Source organism: Pseudophryne corroboree (assembly GCF_028390025.1).
Source record: "Pseudophryne corroboree isolate aPseCor3 chromosome 3 unlocalized genomic scaffold, aPseCor3.hap2 SUPER_3_unloc_9, whole genome shotgun sequence".
NCBI lineage: Eukaryota > Metazoa > Chordata > Amphibia > Anura > Myobatrachidae > Pseudophryne > Pseudophryne corroboree.
In genome coordinates this window covers 1,203,111-1,222,543 of record NW_026967585.1, presented here as the reverse complement: position 1 = coordinate 1,222,543, position 19,433 = coordinate 1,203,111, and the positions used below count along the sequence as shown (strand labels likewise).

Below are 19,433 nucleotides of genomic sequence, written 5' to 3'. Positions count from 1 at the left end.
AAAGTGATAATGAATTTGAAACGAGTGAAAAATAAAGCCCAACGAGCCTGTCGGGCATTCAGTCGCTTAGCTGATTCAATGTATTGAAGATTTTTGTGATCCGTCAAAACAGAAATGGTATGGGTCGCTCCTTCAAGCCAATGTCTCCACTCCTCAAAAGCCCATTTAATAGCCAGCAACTCCCGATTACCAACATCGTAGTTGGATTCAGCAGATGAGAATTTCCTGGACATAAAGGCACAAGGATGTAACTCAAGGGAATCTGGATCCTTCTGAGAAAGGATAGCCCCTACACCAACCTCCGAGGCATCTACCTCAACGATGAAAGGCAATTCTGGGTTGGGATGTCTAAGGACAGGGGCTGAGACAAAGGCTTGTTTCAAGGCCTGAAAAGATACTTTAGCTTCACATGACCAATTGGTAGGATCTGCTCCCTTCTTAGTGAGTGCCACAATGGGAGCAACTATGTCAGAGAAAGAGTGAATAAACCTTCTATAGTAGTTTGCAAACCCTAAAAAGCGCTGAATTGCTTTTAAGTTGGTGGGTTGCGCCCAACTCAGGATGGCTTGGAGCTTCTTAGGTTCCATTCGGAATCCCCGAGGGGAAATAATGTACCCTAAAAAGGATACCTCCGTGACGTGAAATTCACACTTCTCCGGTTTGGCATACAAGTGATTTTCACGTAATTTCTTAAGTACCTGACGCACCTGGGTAACATGTTGTTCTATAGAGTCAGAATAAATCAAAATGTCGTCTAAATAGACCACAACGAATCTTCCCAGAAACTCACGGAGCACATCATTAATGAGATCCTGAAAGACTGCCGGAGCGTTAGATAGGCCGAATGGCATGACCAGATACTCATAGTGACCTGATTGAGTACTGAATGCCGTTTTCCACTCATCCCCTGATCTGATTCTAATGAGATTATATGCTCCTCTCAGGTCAATCTTAGAAAAAATAACAGCCGAACGTAGCTGATCAAAGAGGACAGAGATCAGAGGCAGATGGTAAGTATTCTTTACTGAGATTTTATTCAGGGCTTGAAAGTCAATGCAGGGTCTGAGGGAACCATCCTTCTTCTCTACGAAGAAAAAACCTGCACTTAAAGGGGATTTAGATGGCCTGATAAACCCTTTCTCAAGACTTTCTTTCACATACTCATTCATGGCCACAGTTTCAGGACCAGACAATGCATATAACCTTCCTTTAGGCAACGTGGCACCAGGAATTAACTCAATGGTACAATCATAAGGCCTATGGGGAGGCAAAATATCCGCATTGCCCTTGGAAAACACATCCAAAAAATCTTGATATTCTCCAGGAATATGTGCGGACCTGGCAGCAGCTACTCGGATAGGAAGTGTAATACATTCTTTATCACAGATGGTACTCCATTGTAGGATCTCCCCAGACTGCCAATCTATGATGGGATTATGAAAGGCCAGCCAAGGGTGACCCAGAACCACAGGAACTGCTGGACAATGGGTAAGAAAAAACTCAATCTTTTCAGAATGTAGAGCTCCCACCGAGAGCAAAACAGGAGGTGTACATAGAGAAATAACCCCATTGGATAAGGGACTCCCATCTAAACCATGCATGGTGATACACCTACTTAAGGTTAACTGAGGAATACCTAAGGCCTTGGCCCATGTTAAGTCCATAAAGTTTCCTGCAGCACCACTGTCCACAAAAGCAGAGACCGAGGAACAGAGGCTGTCATAAGAAACTTTAGCAGGAACCAATAGTGAATTATTTGAGGAGATGAGCTGTAGACCAAAGTGAACCCCCTCACTATTCACTTGGTCAGGAAGTTTCCCGACTTGTTTGGGCAACTACGGGCAAAATGTCCCTTACCTCCGCAGTACAAACACAGACCAGAATTTTGCCTCCTGGTTCTTTCTTCCGGAGACAATTTGGAGAGACCAATCTGCATAGGCTCCTCCATGTCTACCGGAACGGAAGAAACACAGGGAAAAGAAACTACAGATGCCCTTTTCTCAGTCCTCCGCTCTCTGAGCCTACGATCTATTTTAATAGAGAGCTCCATGAGTTTATCAAGGTTCTCAGGAGCGGGATACTGAAGGAGGCTGTCTTTTATAGATTCAGATAAGCCGAGGCGAAACTGACTGCGCAGGGCAGGATCATTCCAGCCACAGTCGTTCGACCAACGGCGAAACTCTGTACAATAATTCTCTGCAGGATTCCTACCCTGTCTTAGAGCACGCAACTGACTTTCTGCGGATGCCTCTCTATCAGGGTCGTCATACAATAGCCCTAAAGATTTCAAAAAGGCGTCTACAGACGATAAGGCCGGATCGTCTGTCTTTAAACCAAAAGCCCAGGTCTGAGGATCCCCCTGAAGCAGAGAAATTATAATTCCAACCCGCTGAGCCTCCGTACCTGAGGAAACTGGTCTTAAACGAAAATACAGTTTACAAGACTCTTTAAAATTAAAAAACTGTTTTCTATCCCCAGAAAAACGGTCAGGCAGATGCATTTTTGGTTCAGGGATGACCCTCGGGGAAGTCCGTAACAGATCTTCCTGTGAGCTTACCCGGAGGGACAGATCCTGAACCATCTGGGTAAGTTCCTGAATCTGACTAACCAAAAACTGGCCAGGATTTGGCCCAACACCGGTGGGATTCATGAGGCCGACAAAATTCTCCCAACTGGATAAGTGAAAAAATTAACTCCTGTTGAAAATTTTTTCTTTTGTCTGGCCGGTGATAATGTTACGATTCCTGTACTCCAGACTGGAGAAGATCTTATGGCAGAGATCTGAGTACAGGAATTAAATACAGGTTGTGGGAGCTGGAGAGCCTAGTAACCCCTGGCGCCCTAACTCCGTTGTCTCGCCCGTGTTATCAGAAATCCCCTGCGAGACTATGGTTGCTTGAGCCCATGGCAGCCGCGTTCGAAGGGCGGATTATGTCTGCCCAACCCCGATGCCCCCGCAGGTCTTAATGGGAGACAAGGGGAAGTCCGAGACAGGGTGATAACAAGGGGCCCTCTGACTAAGCAACCAAGCCAGGGGTTACAAGCTAACTAAACTAAATCAAAAGGTATGTGCGGACTAGCCGCCAGGGAAAAGGACAACCAAAGATCCACGGATCCGACACTCCTATCCGGCACCGCTGGACACCAGAGTGGATCTTGTGGAAGCGGACTCCTCCGCAAAGCTCCAGAACTCAAAATAAACACAATAATAAATAGTAGCGGACAAGCCGCAACACACGGCTGCGCCGCGACTCACGAACGCCACCAGATGTTAAAGGTGCTCGATCAGACTCCAGGAACAGATGGTAACTTCCGAGTACAGGATCACTGAGAACAGGAACAAACGAACAGACCGGGACTGGGAACTCTCTCTGCAGCAGAATCAGGCAAACAGGAAGCTATCACCGGCGTCTGTGAGGAGTCCTGGGAGTGCTTTTAACAGAGAGTCTTCCAATCAGCTGTTTGGAGGCTGATTGGATTAAATGCCATGCAGCTGACAAGCTGCATGGCCAGGGAAACAGATGAGTGATAATTACAACATGCCGTGCAGCTGCATGCTACACAGCCAGGAAACCAGTGATGATATAAACTTAGACCCAGCAACGGGGAACACGATCCGACAGTGGCGTCCCCGTTGCTAGGCGCCGGCCGCACTGACGAGCGGACCCTCGGCGCCTAACAACAGGGACATGACTGGGGAGGTGAGGGGATCTGGGAGCTTCACAGTGACATCACTTTTATCTATAGTAACAATACAGGGACATGATTGGGGAGTTGAGGGAATATGAGAACATGACAGTGACGTCACTTATATCTATAGTAATTATACAGGGACATGACTTGGGAGGTGAGAGGAACTGGGAACGTCACAGTGACATCACTTATATCTATAATAATAATACAGGGACATGACTGGGGAGGTATTGGGATCTGGAAATGTCACAGTGACCTCACTTATATCTATAGTATTAATTTAATACATGGACATGACTAGGGAGGTGAGTGGATCTAGAAGTGTCACAGTTAAATTACATATCTCTAGTAATAATACAGGGACATGACTGGGGAGGTGAGGGGATCTGAGAGCATCACAGGGACATGACTGGGGGGTGAAGGGGATGTTGGAACGTCACATTTACATCACGTATAACTACAGTAATAATACAGGGACATGACTGGAGAAGTGAGGGGATCTGGGAGTGTCACAGTGATATCACTTATATCTGTAGTGATAATACAGGGACATGAATAGGGAGGTGAGGGGGTCTGGGAGCTTCACAGTGACATCTCATATCTATAGTAATAATACACGGACATGACTGAGGAGGTGAGGGGATGTTGGAATGTCACAGTGACATCACTTATATCTCTACTAATAATACAGGGACGTGACTGGAGAGGTGAAGGGATCTAGGAGTGTCATAGTAACATCACTAATATCTTTATTAATAATTATAATAATAATACAGTGACATGAATGGGGGGGTGAGGGGGTCTGGGAGTGTTACAGTGACATCACTAATATCTATAATAATTATTTAGGGACATGACTGGGGAGGTGGGTTCTAGGAGCATCGCTGTGACATCACTTATATCTATAGTAATAATACAGGGACATGACTGGGGAGGTGAGGGGTTCTGGGAGTGTCACAGTGACATCACTTATATCTATAATACAGGGACAGGACTGGGGAGGTGAGGGGATTTGTGGGTGTCTCAGTGACGTCATTTATATCTATAGTAATAATACAGGGACATGACTGGGGAAGTGAGGGGACCTGGTAGTGTCACAGTGACATCACTTATATCTATAATAATAATTCAGGGACATAACTGGGGAGGTGAGGGGATCTAGGAGCATCACTGTGACATCACTTATCTCAATAGTAATAATACAGGGACATGACTGGGGAGGTGAGGGGATCTGGGAGTATTTACAGTGATATTGATGTCCCCATTTAGCAGGATTACACCATAGTGAAGAAGACATCTGGTGAGCATGAGACCCCCAGCAGCCATCCTCGTGTTGCAGGTGGACTAAGCAGGACCTAGAGCCCCATCACAGTGCCTCCACCTCACTCACTGATACATAAGAGACACAATGACCAGAAGATCCTGGAACTCACCAACAAAATTTTTCAGCTGCTGACTGGAGAGGTGACTGCTGGGAATGGGGCATTATACAGTAACACCGGGGGTAGTGTCTGGGTGATGACTGGAGAGGTAACTGCTGGGAATGGGACATTATACAGAAACATCAGGAGATGTGTCTGGGTGATGACTGTATCTCTGTGGGTGTCAGGTTCCTATAAGGTGTCAGGATGTCACTGTCTATGTCTCCATGCAGGAGGAGGAGTATATAGAGGAACACAGGGGTCTGTACAAGGACGTGATGATGGAGAATCACCATCCCCTCACATCACTGGGTAAGAGGAGACTGTCATGTATTGTACAGGGGAGAGCAAGTATGGGGGTCCCTATATACACACATCATCTGATAAACACATATATACACTGTACTCAGTCACTGTGTGTCTCCTACAGATGGGTCCAGTAACAGAGATACCCCAGAGAGATGTTCCCGTCCTCTGTATTCCCAGGACTGTACAGAGGAGAATCACAGGATCCCACAGGAGGATCAGGTAGGTAGGATTTAGGGTCTCGCCAATATACCAAAGTGACTGTCACTATATGATCTGTAGAGAAGCTGTGTGTCTTATACACTGATATTATACTGTTTCACCTCAGTTTAATCTGACTGTATGCAAATGTCATCATAGTGTACGTGTTTTTTTTTGTATTAGGTAGAACGTCTGTCTGATTTTAAAACAGAATATATAGAGGGAGAAGAAGAGACGTATGTGACTGATATAAGGGCAGAAGATATAGAGGGAGAAGAAAAGACATATGTGACTGATATGAAGGCAGAAGATATAGAGGGAGAAGAAGAGACGTATGTGACTGATATAAAGGCAGAAGATATAGAGGGAGAAGAAAAGACGTATGTGACTGATATAAGGGCAGAAGATACAGAGGGAGAAGAAGTGACGTATGTGACTGATATAAAGATAGAAGGAGAAGAAGAGACGTATGTGACTAATATAAAGGCAGAAGATATAGAGGGAGAAGAAGAGACGTATGTGACTGATATAAAGGCAGAAGATATAGAGGGAGAAGAAGAGACGTATGTGACTGACATAAAGGCAGAAGATATAGAGGGAGAAGGAGAGACGTATGTGGCTGATATAAAGGCAGAAGATAAAGAGGGAGAAGAAGAGACGTATGTGACTGATATGAAGGCAGAAGATATAGAGGGAGAAGAAGAGACGTATGTGGCTGATATAAAGGCAGAAGATACAGAGGGAGAAGAAGAGACGTATGTGACTGATATAAAGGCAGAATATATAGAGGGAGAAGAAGAGATGTATGTGACTGATATAAAGGCAGAAGATATAGAGGGTGAAGAAGAGATGTATGTGGCTGATATAAAGGCAGAAGATACAGAGGGAGAAGAAGAGATGTATGTGACTGATATGAAGGCAGAAGATATAGAGGGAGAAGAAGAGACGTATGTGACTGATATAAAGGCAGAAGATACAGAGGGAGAAGAAGAGATGTATGTGACTGATATGAAGGCAGAAGATATAGAGGGAGAAGAAGAGACGTATGTGGCTGATATAAAGGCAGAAGATATAGAGGGAGAAGAAGAGACGTATGTGAGGGGTGATCAGCAGTGTAAGGAGGAGGAGATCCCTACAGATATCAGCACATGTGAGTAATAAACACTTATTATAGAAAAAAGTCACATATTCTCCTTTCTCAGTCACTACAGCAATCTCTTATCCTACACCCTGCTCTGTCAGTACAGACTAATGAGGAATATATATTTTGCCAGTGGGGGAGTCAGGAGCCATCAGCCCCTATTATACTCATGCTCTCCCCCTTACATCATGTCACTTTGTGTTACCAGCCCAGAGATCTGACCAGTCTCCTCCTCACACTCTCTGGTGTATCTCATACATCAGGAGCCATAAGCCCCTATTATACTCCTGCTCCCCCCCCCCCCCACCCCTCACATCATGTCACTGTGTGTTACCAGCCCAGAGATCTGACCAGTCTCCTCCTCACACTGTCTCTGGTGTATTTCATGCATCAGGAGCCATCAGCCCCTATTATACTCCTGCTCTCCCCCTCACATCATGTCCCTGTGTGTTACCAGCCCACAGATCTGACCAGTCTCCTCCTCACACTCTCTGGTGTATCTCATACATCAGGAGCCATCAGCCCCTATTATACTCCTTTTCTCTTCCTCACATCATGTCACTGTGTGTTACCAGCCCAGAGATCTGACCAGTCTCCTCCCCACACTCTCTGGTGTATCTCATACATCAGGAGCCATCAGCCCCTATTACACTCCTGCTCTCCCCCTCACATCATGTCACTGTGTTGCCATACGATAGTATAAGGTATATAATTATGGGAAGAGAAGCGTCACATAAATGTCCTGTAAGTCAGAGCAGTATGGACAGTAGAGCAATGTTTCCATTAGTAGTTAATGGAGAAGTGTCTCCGAGTATTCTCAGACAGCGGGTGTGCCAGGAAAGCAATGAGATGGTGGTAGAGGTGGGAAAGCTGATATATTGTGTAGGGAGAGTCACCTCACGTGTTCCATGTAGCAGGCTAGGAGTATACAGTGGCCGAATAGCTGAGACTGAGGCAGGATGTTCCAAGGGACTGGTTCCTATATCAGGAAGTCTTCCAGCTACTGATAAAAAGATTTGGGCTTCTTCAGGTAGACATTATGGCAACAGCTCATGTCACCTGTAGTAATCCCACATGATCTCTCAGTGTTATACTCCAGTCCAATCATCCTGGTTTTAATAAAATAAATAAACATAAAAGCAATGCTTACATGTAATAATGTCACTTATAGAATTATATATTATACACCCTGGGTCTTGTCTACTCATTTTATAGTAATTTGCTATTTTTAATTATAATCTTTACAAGATTAAAATTGTTACAGGAAAATTTATATTTCCATAATGTATTTTATTTCCAGCAGATGGACACACAAGCAGGAATATCTCAGAAGGACATCTAATGTTATCCCCGGATTGTGACATTAAAGATAATGACAGTAGACAGGATTCTCCAGGAGCTAACCCCATTACCCCAATTATACATCCAGCTCTATCAGCTGATCCCTCTGATCCTGGGAAATATTCTCCTGATCACTCTATTGGTGCATCTGTTACAGCTCTGACAGTAGATATAGAGTTTCCCTTTTCTATAGATGCCAAATGTTTTACAAAGAACACAAAGCGTATTACCCATCAACCAGCTAAGGCAGGTGAGAGGCAATTTCCGTGTTCTGAGTGTGGGAAATGTTTTAAATACAAATCAGCTTTCGTTACACATCAGAAAAGTCACACAGGTGAGAAACCATTTCCATGCTCTGAGTGTGGGAAATGTTTTACATACAAATCAGCTTTTGTTACACATCAGAGATATCACACAGGTGATAGGCCATTTCCGTGTTCTGAGTGTGGGAAATGTTTTATACAGAAATCAGATCTTGTTAGACATGAGAGAAATCACACAGGTGAGAAACCATTTCCATGTTCTGAGTGTGGGAAATGTTTTGTACAGAAATCAGATCTTGTTACACATGAGAGACGTCACACAGGTGAGAAGCCATTTCCATGTTCTGAGTGTGGGAAATGTTTTGCACACAAATCACATCTCGTTAGACATGAGAAAAGTCACACATATTCTGAGTTTGAGAAGTAAATCAGCTCTTTTTCACACAATAGACATCACACAGGTGAGAAACCTTTATTATCTCATCATCACCATGCAATGTTCCTCAAGGTCCTGTCCTATCTCCTATGCTTTTTGCAATATACCTGCTGCTACTGAGTGAAACAATCAGACGTCATGCCCTGGTCTACCACTGCTATGCCGATGACCTCTCTTTTTCTCTGTGTACTCGGAACCCAATACCAATCCTAAGTGGCTGTCTAGCTGAGCTCCAGGTGTGGGTGATACCAGTTGGCTGTGACTCAGTTGTGGTGAAACGTCCTTATGATAGAGTCTCACCTACAAAGGGCAAGGCAACAGCGTTACCAACCAACATGGGAAGGCTTTCTGTCTGACCTCTCATTACACAACGTATCCTGATCCCGGCTCTATGTGACCTCTCACATCTATCACTTGTGTCACATTACATCTTATACCTGTAGTTTTATGTTTCTGTTGTTTCCCTGTTACCTGTTCTGTAAGATCACCTGCTCTCATTGTGTGGGGGGGAGGGGGGGGGTCACTTTCTAGCAGGAGTAGTAGTTTCTGGAACTGGATCGCCCAGAGGAGTGTGGGAGTACCAGCCTGGGGTGACAGGGGTAAGTGCCGATTACCTAATGATAGGGATACGGTCTGACTGTCTTGTTCCTGGTACACACCTCCGCTCTGCCTCATAATAAGTGACACTTTATATATGGGCAGGTGTGCCAGTGTCACCCCACGTCTGTAGCTCACAGGCTGTCACATAAGCCCCTATATCTGTTGTAGATGCAGTAATCAGCCTTGGGCACAATTTTATATATATATACACACACACACATTCATGGGTTCAGCACTCCCAAAGCCTGGTAGATGGCTGCGTTGACTCTGGACTTAATAAAGCACAGTGGACCAACACCAGCTGATGACATGGTTCCCTAAATCAACACAGACTGCGGAAACTTCACACTGGACTTCAAGCATCTTGGACTGTGTGCCTCTCCATTCTTCCTCCGTACTCTGGGACCTTGGTTTTCAAATGAGATGCAAAATTTGCTCTAATCAGAAAAGGACTTTGGACCACTGAGCAACAGACCAGTTCTTTTTTTCTTTAGCCCAGGTAAGACGCTTCTTACTAGGCCATTTTAGAGCACATCATACATCCTTCAGCAGACAAGCTTTATGGAGATGCGGAATTCATTTTCCAGCAGGACTTGGCACCTGCCCACACTGCCAAAAGTACCAAAACCTGGTTCAATGACTTGGTTTTCTGTGCTGGATTGGCCAGCAAACTCACATGACCTGAACCCCATAGAGAATCTATGGGGCATTGCCAAGAGAAAGGTGAGACATGAGATTGAACAATGCAGAAGAGCTGAAGGCCATAACACCTCAGCAGTGCCACAGGCTGATAGAATCCATGCCATGCCGCATTGAGGCAGTAATTCATGCAAAAGGGCCCAAACCAAGTACTGAGTACATATGTATGATTATACTTTTCAGAGGGCCGACATTTCTGTATTTAAAATACCTTTTTTTCTTGATTTTATGTGATCTAATTTTCTGAGATTTGGGATCTGGGGTTTTCTTAAACTGTAAGCCAAAATCATCAATATTATAACAAATAAAGGCTTGAAATATCTCACTGCATGTAATGAGTCTAGATAATATATTAGTTTCACCTTTTAAGTTGAATTACTGAAATAAATGAACTTTTGCACAATATTCTAATTTTCTGAGTTTCACCTGTACAGTTCATTATTACGACTTTCTGCTGCTAATTCCTCTCCCAATGCAGCCAAGCATCTGACTAGCCTTCCTCATTGCTGTGTTAAGTCACCTGACATAGTGACTCCTAGATCCCTTTCCTCCTCAGTAGTTTCCAGTATAGTGCCATTAATACTGTACTGTTTTTAGCCTTTGGATTTTTGAGACCCAAGTGCATAATTTTGCATTTTTTGGCATTAAACTGTAATTGCCAAACTCTTGACCATTCCTCTAATCTTCCTAGATCCTCAATCATTTGTTTTACCCCTCCTGGTGTGTCTACCCTGTTCCATACCTTTGTGTCATCTACAAAAAGGCATACTATCCATTTAATGCCATTCGCAATGTCACAAAGATATTAAAAAGCACTGGTACAAGTACAGATCCCTGGGGTACTCCACTGGTAACATTTCCATCCTGTGAATGCACTCCATTTACTACAACTCTCTGTTTTCTATCATGTAACCAAGATCTTATCCATTCAACAATCTTAGTATCCAATCCCAAGCTTTTGAGTTTATTTAGCAGTCTGCGATGTGGAACAGTGTCAAAAGTCTTGCTAAAGTCTAGATAAGCTATATCCACGGCTCCATCTTAAGCCATCACTTTAGTCACACAGTCAATAAGGTTTGTTTGACATGATCTCCCCCCAGTGAATCCATGCTGTTTGGGATCCTGTAAATTGCTGGATTTGAGATAATCTACAACTCTTAAGAGTATTTCCCTACTGCTGATGTAAGACTCACTGGTCTGTAGTTGTTTGCCTCTTCCTTGCTTCCACTTTTGTGCAGTGGGACTACGTTCGCTCTTTTCCAGTCCTCTGGAATTACGTCTGTATCTAATTACTGGTTGAATAATTCTGTTAATGGTGCTACCAGCACCTCTTTAAGCTCTTTTAGTATCCTTGGATGTATCCCATCTGGCCCCAGAGATTTATCCACTTTCAGCTTTAAGAGTTCTGTTAGGACCTTCTCCTCTGTAAATGTACTTGTTTAATTTTCCTGAATATCTCTGCAACTTAACTGTGGCCCCTTCCCCTCTCAGTAGTGAACACTGAGCAAAAATAATTAAGATGATCTGCTATTACATTGTCTCCCTCAACAAGACTCCCAGTCTCTGTCTTTTAGTTTTATTATTCTGCCTTTTATTTTTCTCCTTTCGATTATATACCTAAAAAAAAGTTTTGCCTCCTTCACCCACTTACTGGGCCATTTTCTCCTCAGCTTGTGCCTTTGCACATCTGATTACCTTCAGAGACAGGACACTAACAAGATATTTCTCCTGTAGGGTCCACCGTGGTATCCACAGGATATACCTTTGGATATTAGGTTGCGGCTGCGGAAATGCCCGAACGATCTAATCTTTTCAGACTCCTTTCACTGTGTGTCTGAATATGTCAAAGTCCTATAGAAAGCAATGCAGTAATATGTTTTCCTACATACCTGAAAGGAGGATTTTGGTACTTACCTGATAAATCCTTTTCTTCGAATCCACAGGGTGCACTGGAGTACTGTTGGGGATATGGATGGGGCATTAGCAGGGATAGGCACATTTAAATATATTTAAATATTTAAATTAGTGACCCTCCATCCCCTCCATACTCCCAAGATACCACAGTGAGGTTTTTTTTTTTACTGAGCCGAATAGGAGCGATAGAGAGGATGAACAATGGAGAATTACATATAACATAACGGACAACTAGAAACTTGACACAACAATAGATAACAATCACCTTAACATTTGAACAAGTCGGTGAGAATGTGTTACCATAAGATTTACTGAACTGACCACAAGACAGGTGAAACTGATCTGGGTGGGTATCCAGTGCCCCCTGTGGATTAAAAGAAAAAGATTTATCTGGTAAGTACCAAAATCCTCTTTTCTTTTTCATCCATTGGAGTACTCTTGGGATGTACCAAAGTTTCCCCCTTGAGCGGGAGAGTTGGTAGGCACCGTAACACTAGGTGGTCAAAGCTAGAAGCTGATGCCGCAAACGCGTCAAACTTGTAAAAGCGCACAAACGTGTGCACTAATGACCATGTAGCTGCATGGCAAAGTTTCACCATAGAAGCCCCACAACATGCTGCCCGTGATGTTCCCACAGAACATGTGGAATGTGCTGAAACAGATGTAGTCGGTGTTAGACTAGCATGAAAGTACACCTGACGAATGGTCAGCTTAATCCATCTGGCCAAGGTCTTGTTTGGAAGCTGGCCAACCATTCTTGACTACATCATAGAGAACAAACAATGTATCCATTTTATGTACAGTTGATGTTCGGGCTACATAAACGCGGAGTGCATGTACCACATCCAAATTAGCTGGAGTTCCTGAATCTTCTGAACTACAATTGGTTGATTGATGTGAAAAGAAGAAACTACTTTTGGTATAAAAGTGGGATTCGTCCAAAGTTCCGCTCTGTCATCATGAAATACCAGATACAGTGGCTTGCATAACAAGGCACCCAATTCTGAAACACGCCTTGCCGAAGCTAAGGCTAGGATAAAATACTGTTTTCCCGTTATAGAAACTTAACATCCAATTGTTGGAAGGGTTCAAAAATTGAAGACTGCAAAAAATCCAAAACTAGATTCAAGTCCCATGGAGCTGTAGGTGGAGGTTGAACTCTAAGGACACCTTGTAGGAAATTGTGAACTGTTGACAAAAGAGCCAAATGCCTTTGAAAGAAAATTAACAAGGCAGAGACCTGTACTTTTAGTGTAGCTAAACGTAGTCATCCATCTAACCCCGCCTGTAAAAATAGCAAAAGACTGGATAACTTGAAAGAAGATGTTGGAAACTTCTGAGCTTCACACCAACCAATATAAGCTCATCTAATCCTGTGATAATGAGCTGCTGTAACTGGTTTTGTAGCACGTAACGTGGTTGGTATAACAGAGTCTGGAATGCCATCTCATCTTAAGAGAGCCGTTTCAACAGCCACCCCATGAAACGCAGATGCGTTAAATCTGGGTAAAGGAATGGACCCTGTTGTAGTATGTCTGGACGTAGCGGAAGCGGCCATGGATCATCTGCGAGTAGACCATGGAGATCAGAGAACTATGCTCACCAAGGCCAATGAGGTGCCACTACTATGACGGTCATGGATTCTCTTTTGATCCGCTTTAGCAACCGAGGAGGCAGCAGAAATTGTGGAAACAGATACATGAGGTTGTATTGTGAGAGCATCCACTACCACTGCTTTTGGATCTCTTGTTCTGGACACATACTGGGGTGTTTGATGATTTTGGTAAGATGCCATTAGATCCACCTGTGGGTAACCCCACCGCTGGGCCAACATCTGGAACACCTCTGGATGTAAAGCCCATTTTCCTGGATGAAAATCCTGATGGCTGAGATAATCTTCCCAGTTGTCCGCTCCTGGAATCAACACTGCCGACAATATCACTTGGTGATGCTCGGCCCAATTCAGGATTCAAGCAACTATGACTTCGAGTCCCTCCTTGTTTGTTGATATATGCGACTTCTGTCACGTTGTCTGACTGAACCTGAACAGTTTCAGACTGGAGCAAGCGAACTGCCTCTCACAGTACATTGTAAATTGCCCTGAGTTCCAGGACATTTGTTGACGGTAATCTTTCTCAGTCTGACCAGATATCCTGAAATTGACGATGTAGGACCACTTCTCCCCAACCTCTGAGACTTGTGTCCATCGTTAGAATTATCAAATTCCAGACTCCGAACCGTTTTCCCACAGTGAGATGCTGTACTTGGAGCCACCAGAGTAGTGATACTCTGGCCCTTGGAGACAACCGAAACATCTGATGAATTTGGAGATGAGAGCCTGACCACCATGCTAGAAGATCTAGCTGAAAAGGACGTGAGTAAAATCTTCTGAACTGGAGTGCTTCAAAAGACGCCACCATCTTTCGTAACAGTCGAATGCACAAGTGCACAGAGACTGTCCGTGGTTTGAGCACTAACTGTACTAGATGACAAATACTTTGTGCTTTCTATTCTGGTAGGTAAATTCATTGATCCACCGTATCCAAAATCATTCCTAGGAATTGAACTCTGACACGGAACCAGGTGTGATTTCTAGAAGTTGACAATCCAATCGTGCTGAACTAGTACCTTGGGGTCATTCCGAGTTGTTTGCTCGTTATTTTTTTTTCACTACGGAGCAATTAGTCGCAAACTGCGCATGCGCAATGAACGCAGTGCACCTGCGCCAAGTAAACTTGCACAATAGTTTGGTATTTTACTCACGGCCTAACAAGGTTTTTTCATCGTTCTGCTGATCGTAGTGTGATTGACAGGAAGTGGGTGTTCTGGGCGGAAACTGATCGTTTTCTGGAAGTGTGCGGAAAAACGCAGGCGTGTCAGGGAAAAACGCGGGAGTGTCTGGAGAAATGGGGGAGTGCCTGGGCGAACGCTGGGTGTGTTTGTGACGTCAAACCAGAAACGAAAAGGACTCAACTGATCGCAGTGTAGGAGTAAGTCTGGAGCTACACTGAAACTGCTAAGAAATTTCTATTCGCAATTCTGCTAATCTTTCGTTTGCAATTCTGCAAAGCTAAGATTCACTCCCAGAGGGCGGCGGCTTAGCATGTGCAATGCTGCTAAAAGCAGCTAGCAAGCGAACAACTCGGAATGAGGGCCCTTGTACGTTAGTAAGGCATTTTGAAGGCGTATGTGTTGAGACAGAGCCTTGATGAGAAGGTCTTCTAAGTACGGCACTATTATGACTCCCAGGGATCTGAGATGAGCTATCATCACAGACATCACCTTTGTGAATACCTGATGCACTGATGAGAGGCCAAACGGTAGTGCCTGAAAGTGCTAATAGTTTTGTTGTACTGCAAACCTTAAGTACACCTGATGCGCTGGCCAAATTAGAATGTGTAAGTACGCATCCTTGAGATCCAGCGTAATCATTAATTCCTGTGGTTCTAAACCTGAAATTACCGACCGCAGGGATTCCATCTTGAATCTGTAGTAGGTCATGTACTGATTGAGCCCCTTCAGGTTCAATATCGGTCTGACCAAGCTGTCCAGCTTTGGTACTACAAAAAGATTGGAATAATAACCTTGACCTTCTTGATGAACTGGAACCTGAATCAAAACTGCTGAATCTAGAAGAGACTGAATCGCAGTCTGCAGAACAGCCTTTTTGTCTCCTAACACAGACTGGCCTGTCTTGAGAAACCGCATTGGTGGTAGGCAATCAAACTCTATTTTGTAACCTTTGAACACTTAATTGTGGATCCACCCATCTGTGGATGTCTGAATCCATGCCAAGTTAAACATCTGAAGGTGTGCTCCCACAACTGACGATCTGAGATGGGCAGGAAGCCTGTCATGCCACCGGTTTGTCAGCTGCCTTTCTGTCCTGATGACGGTTAGGGGTTTGTTGAAAACCACATCCTCTACCATGTCTGCGCTGTATGGTTGTTCCTCTTGCACGGCCTCAAAAAGACTGCGGTCTAAAAGATTTGAATGCTGGTCCAGCGTATTTCCGTTTTAGGAACTGGTACAGGCAATGGCAGGAAAACAGACTCCTACAGTAGCCTGAGAAATCCTTTTGTTCAATTCAGGACCAAATAACATATTGCCAGTGTAAGGCAGTGCTTCTATTCCTTGTTTTTACTTTTCCTCCGCTTGCCAAGAATGTAGCCAAAGCGCCCGTCGGGCTGCAACTAGTGAAGTTGAAAGCCAAGAACTAATCTGGCTGACGTCCATAGAAGACATACCTAAATACTTAGCAGATTCACAGATTTGATCAGCAAGAAGTATAAGCTGGTCTAAGGTAAGATCCTATTGTAGGCACAACTTGAGCTGTGTTGTCCATGCAACTACAGCCTTGTTACCCAAACTCCAACTAAAGCATGTCTAAGCAACACCCCTACTGTATACATTGACTTTAGCATAGCTTCTAGCTTATGCTCTGATGGGTCTTTAAGCGTTATTGCAGCGGGGACTGGAATGGTTAACTTCTTTGAAAGTTTTAAAACTGAGGAATCCACTGTTGGTGGATTTTCCCATTTAGTTGTCAGACTGTGGGAATGGGTAGTTAGACAGAAACCGCCTAGGCATAGAAAACCATTTATCTGGATTTTCCATGCTTCCATTAACTGCTTGTAAGAGAATCTGAATAAGGAAAACACCAGTTATCCTCTGGTTTTTAGCAAATAAAACGTCTTCATTTGAAAGAGGTTACTCAGTCTCAGTAAAATGTAGAACCTGGAATACCGCCCTGATGATATTATCAATGGCTGGGTTATCAGTAAAATTATATATATATATATATATATATATATATATATATAAACGCGTTCAAAAAGGACAATCAGCGGCACTCAGAGACTGCAAAAGTCAGGAATAAAGTCCAACGTTTCGGGACGCGAACGTCCCTTTGTCAAGGTGAACAAACATAGAGTGAGTAAACATACAATTTAGTGTTACCTTTATGGTGTGGGAGACCCGGAGGGCGGGAGTAGCAGCAGTGTCCGGAGGAGCGTGGAGCTTCCGTCCCAGTGTGTGTGACATGCAGGCGCCTCAGTCACGTGGTTCTGGCGCGTCATGGGATTCCAACAGTGCTTAGGCAACCAGGCAAGATGTTGCCATGGTTACCCGGCGCTCTGTGCCTTCCCGTTCGGAGGTCCAGTGGCGAGGCTGTGAAACAACAATGCTTAAACGTAATAAGTGAAACATGTGGAACACGTAAAGGGACATAGATGGCATTGCCACGGTTCATGTATAGTAATATCCTAAAGGGACGTTCGCGTCCCGAAACGTTGGACCACCCTTTTTTTGCTGAAATGGATTAAAAGCACTTGCACTTTATTCCTGACTTTTGCAGTCTCTGAGTGCCGCTGATTGTCCTTTTTGAAAGCGTTTGCATGCATCATCCAGATGGCATCGGAGCACCATTGAATGCACAGGGAGAGTGCCGATCCGAGTATACATCATATATATATATATATATATATATATATATATACATTGATACTCAAGACCAATGATAAGGAGTGCTTTGTAAGTTGGAAAAAATTTAATTAATTAATTAGCAGTTATTATCACATTTCCTTAAAAAAGATCTCTGATTAAAAACATATTATGGACAAATATCAATAAGACCAATCATGTGTAGCGAAATAGATTTCCAATTGTGTGCTGGGAGCTACATCGCCGCTGTGCAATGCTTTTGTACTTTTGCAGTGGGGGGTCGGGCCAGACATTCGGGGTGGACTAGCCCTGTGCTGAGCATCCCCCCCACATGTCAGTGTGCCTGATCGTAGTCCTGTGCTGAGCATCCCCCCCACATGTCAGTGTGCCTGATCGTAGCCCTGTGCTGAGCATCCCCCCACATGTCAGTGTGCCTGATCGTAGCCCTGTGCTGAGCATCCCCCCGCATGTCAGTGTGCCTGATCGTAGCCCTGTGCTGAGCATCCCCCCCACATGTCAGTGTGCCTGATCGTAGCCCTGTGCTGAGCATCCCCCCCACATGTCAGTGTGCCTGATCGTAGTCCTGTGCTGAGTATCCCCCCCACATGTCAGTGTGCCTGATCGTAGCCCTGTGCTGAGCATCCCCCCTGCAGAATTGTGTAGGGCTACGGTCAGTTCTGAATTAGGCCCAAAGTGCAGATTTCTGAACAGTGCTTTTAGAAGGAACACAAGAAGTGCATAGATCACAGTGATCAGAAGTCCAGGACAATGAGGTCAAGAAACCAACGCTGTGGTACTAATAACCCCAATACAAATCACTTGGAGCAAGAGACTAGGTTAAGGGCAATAACAATTTCTCATACGTCTCCAGAGCCCTTTTCACTGGAAGAAAAACTCTCTGTAGTTCTGTGTCCAATATCATTTCCAGAAATGACAATCTTGTCGTTGGAACCAACTGTGTCTTTGGGAAGTTCAGGACCCAACCAGGGCCCTCATTCCGAGTTGATCGGTCGCAAGGCGAATTTAGCAGAGTTACACACGCTAAGCCTACGCCTACTGGGAGTGTATCTTAGCTTCTTAAAAGTGCGACCGAAGTATTCGCAATATTGCGATCACAAACCTCGTAGCAGTTTTAGAGTAGCTTCAGACTTACTCTGCCTGTGCGATCAGTTCAGTGCTTGTCGTTCCTGGTTGACGTCACAAACACACCCAGCGTTCGCCCAGACACTCCCACCGTTTCTCCGGCCACTCCTGCGTTTTTTCCGGAAACGGTAGCGTTTTCAGCCACACGCCCCTAAAACGCCGTGTTTCCGCCCAGTAACACCCATTTCCTGTCAATCACACTACGATCGCCGGAGCGAAGAAAAAGCCGTGAGTAAAAATACTTTCTACTTAGCAAAATAACTTGGCGCAGGCGCAGTGCGAACATTGCGCATGCGTACTAAGCGGAATTTCACTGCGATGCGATGAAAAAGACCGAGCGAACAACTCGGAATGAGGGCCCATGTTGTTGAAGTACTGTCAGGGAGAGTGCAATGTTCTGCACCAACCTGTCCTTGGATCTCGCCTTTATCAGGATATCGTCCAAGTACGGATAACAGTGACTCCTTTCTGGGGAACCATCATCTCCGCCATCACCTTGGTGAAAATCCTCAGAGCTGTGGACAGACCAAACGGCAACGTCTGAAATTGGTAATGGCAATCCTGAATTGCAAACCTCAGGTAAGTCTGATGCTGAGGATAAATGGGAACATGTAAGTAGGCATCCTTTATGTCCACTGAAACCATGAAATCTTCTTCCTCCAGACTGGAGATCACTGCCCTGAGAGATTCCATCTTGAATTTGAATTTCTTCAGGTAGAAATTGAGGGATTTCAGGTTTAGGATTGGTCTGACAGTGCCGTCCGGCTTCGGGACCACGAAAAGGCTTGAATAAAAGCCTTCTCCCTGTTGTGACGGGGGAACCAGTATAATGA

The 19,433-nt window shown here is 44.4% G+C and overlaps 1 protein-coding gene across 1 annotated transcript; it reads left to right on the top strand.

The window, feature by feature from the left end:
• The first annotated feature begins 8,072 nt into the window (after positions 1–8,072).
• LOC134984876 (gastrula zinc finger protein XlCGF71.1-like) lies at positions 8,073–9,290 on the top strand. Its single transcript, XM_063950355.1, has one exon. It carries the CDS (start codon positions 8,104–8,106, stop codon positions 8,791–8,793), a length of 690 nt encoding a protein of 229 aa, XP_063806425.1. The 5' UTR covers positions 8,073–8,103; the 3' UTR covers positions 8,794–9,290.
• The last annotated feature ends 10,143 nt before the right edge of the window (positions 9,291–19,433 follow it).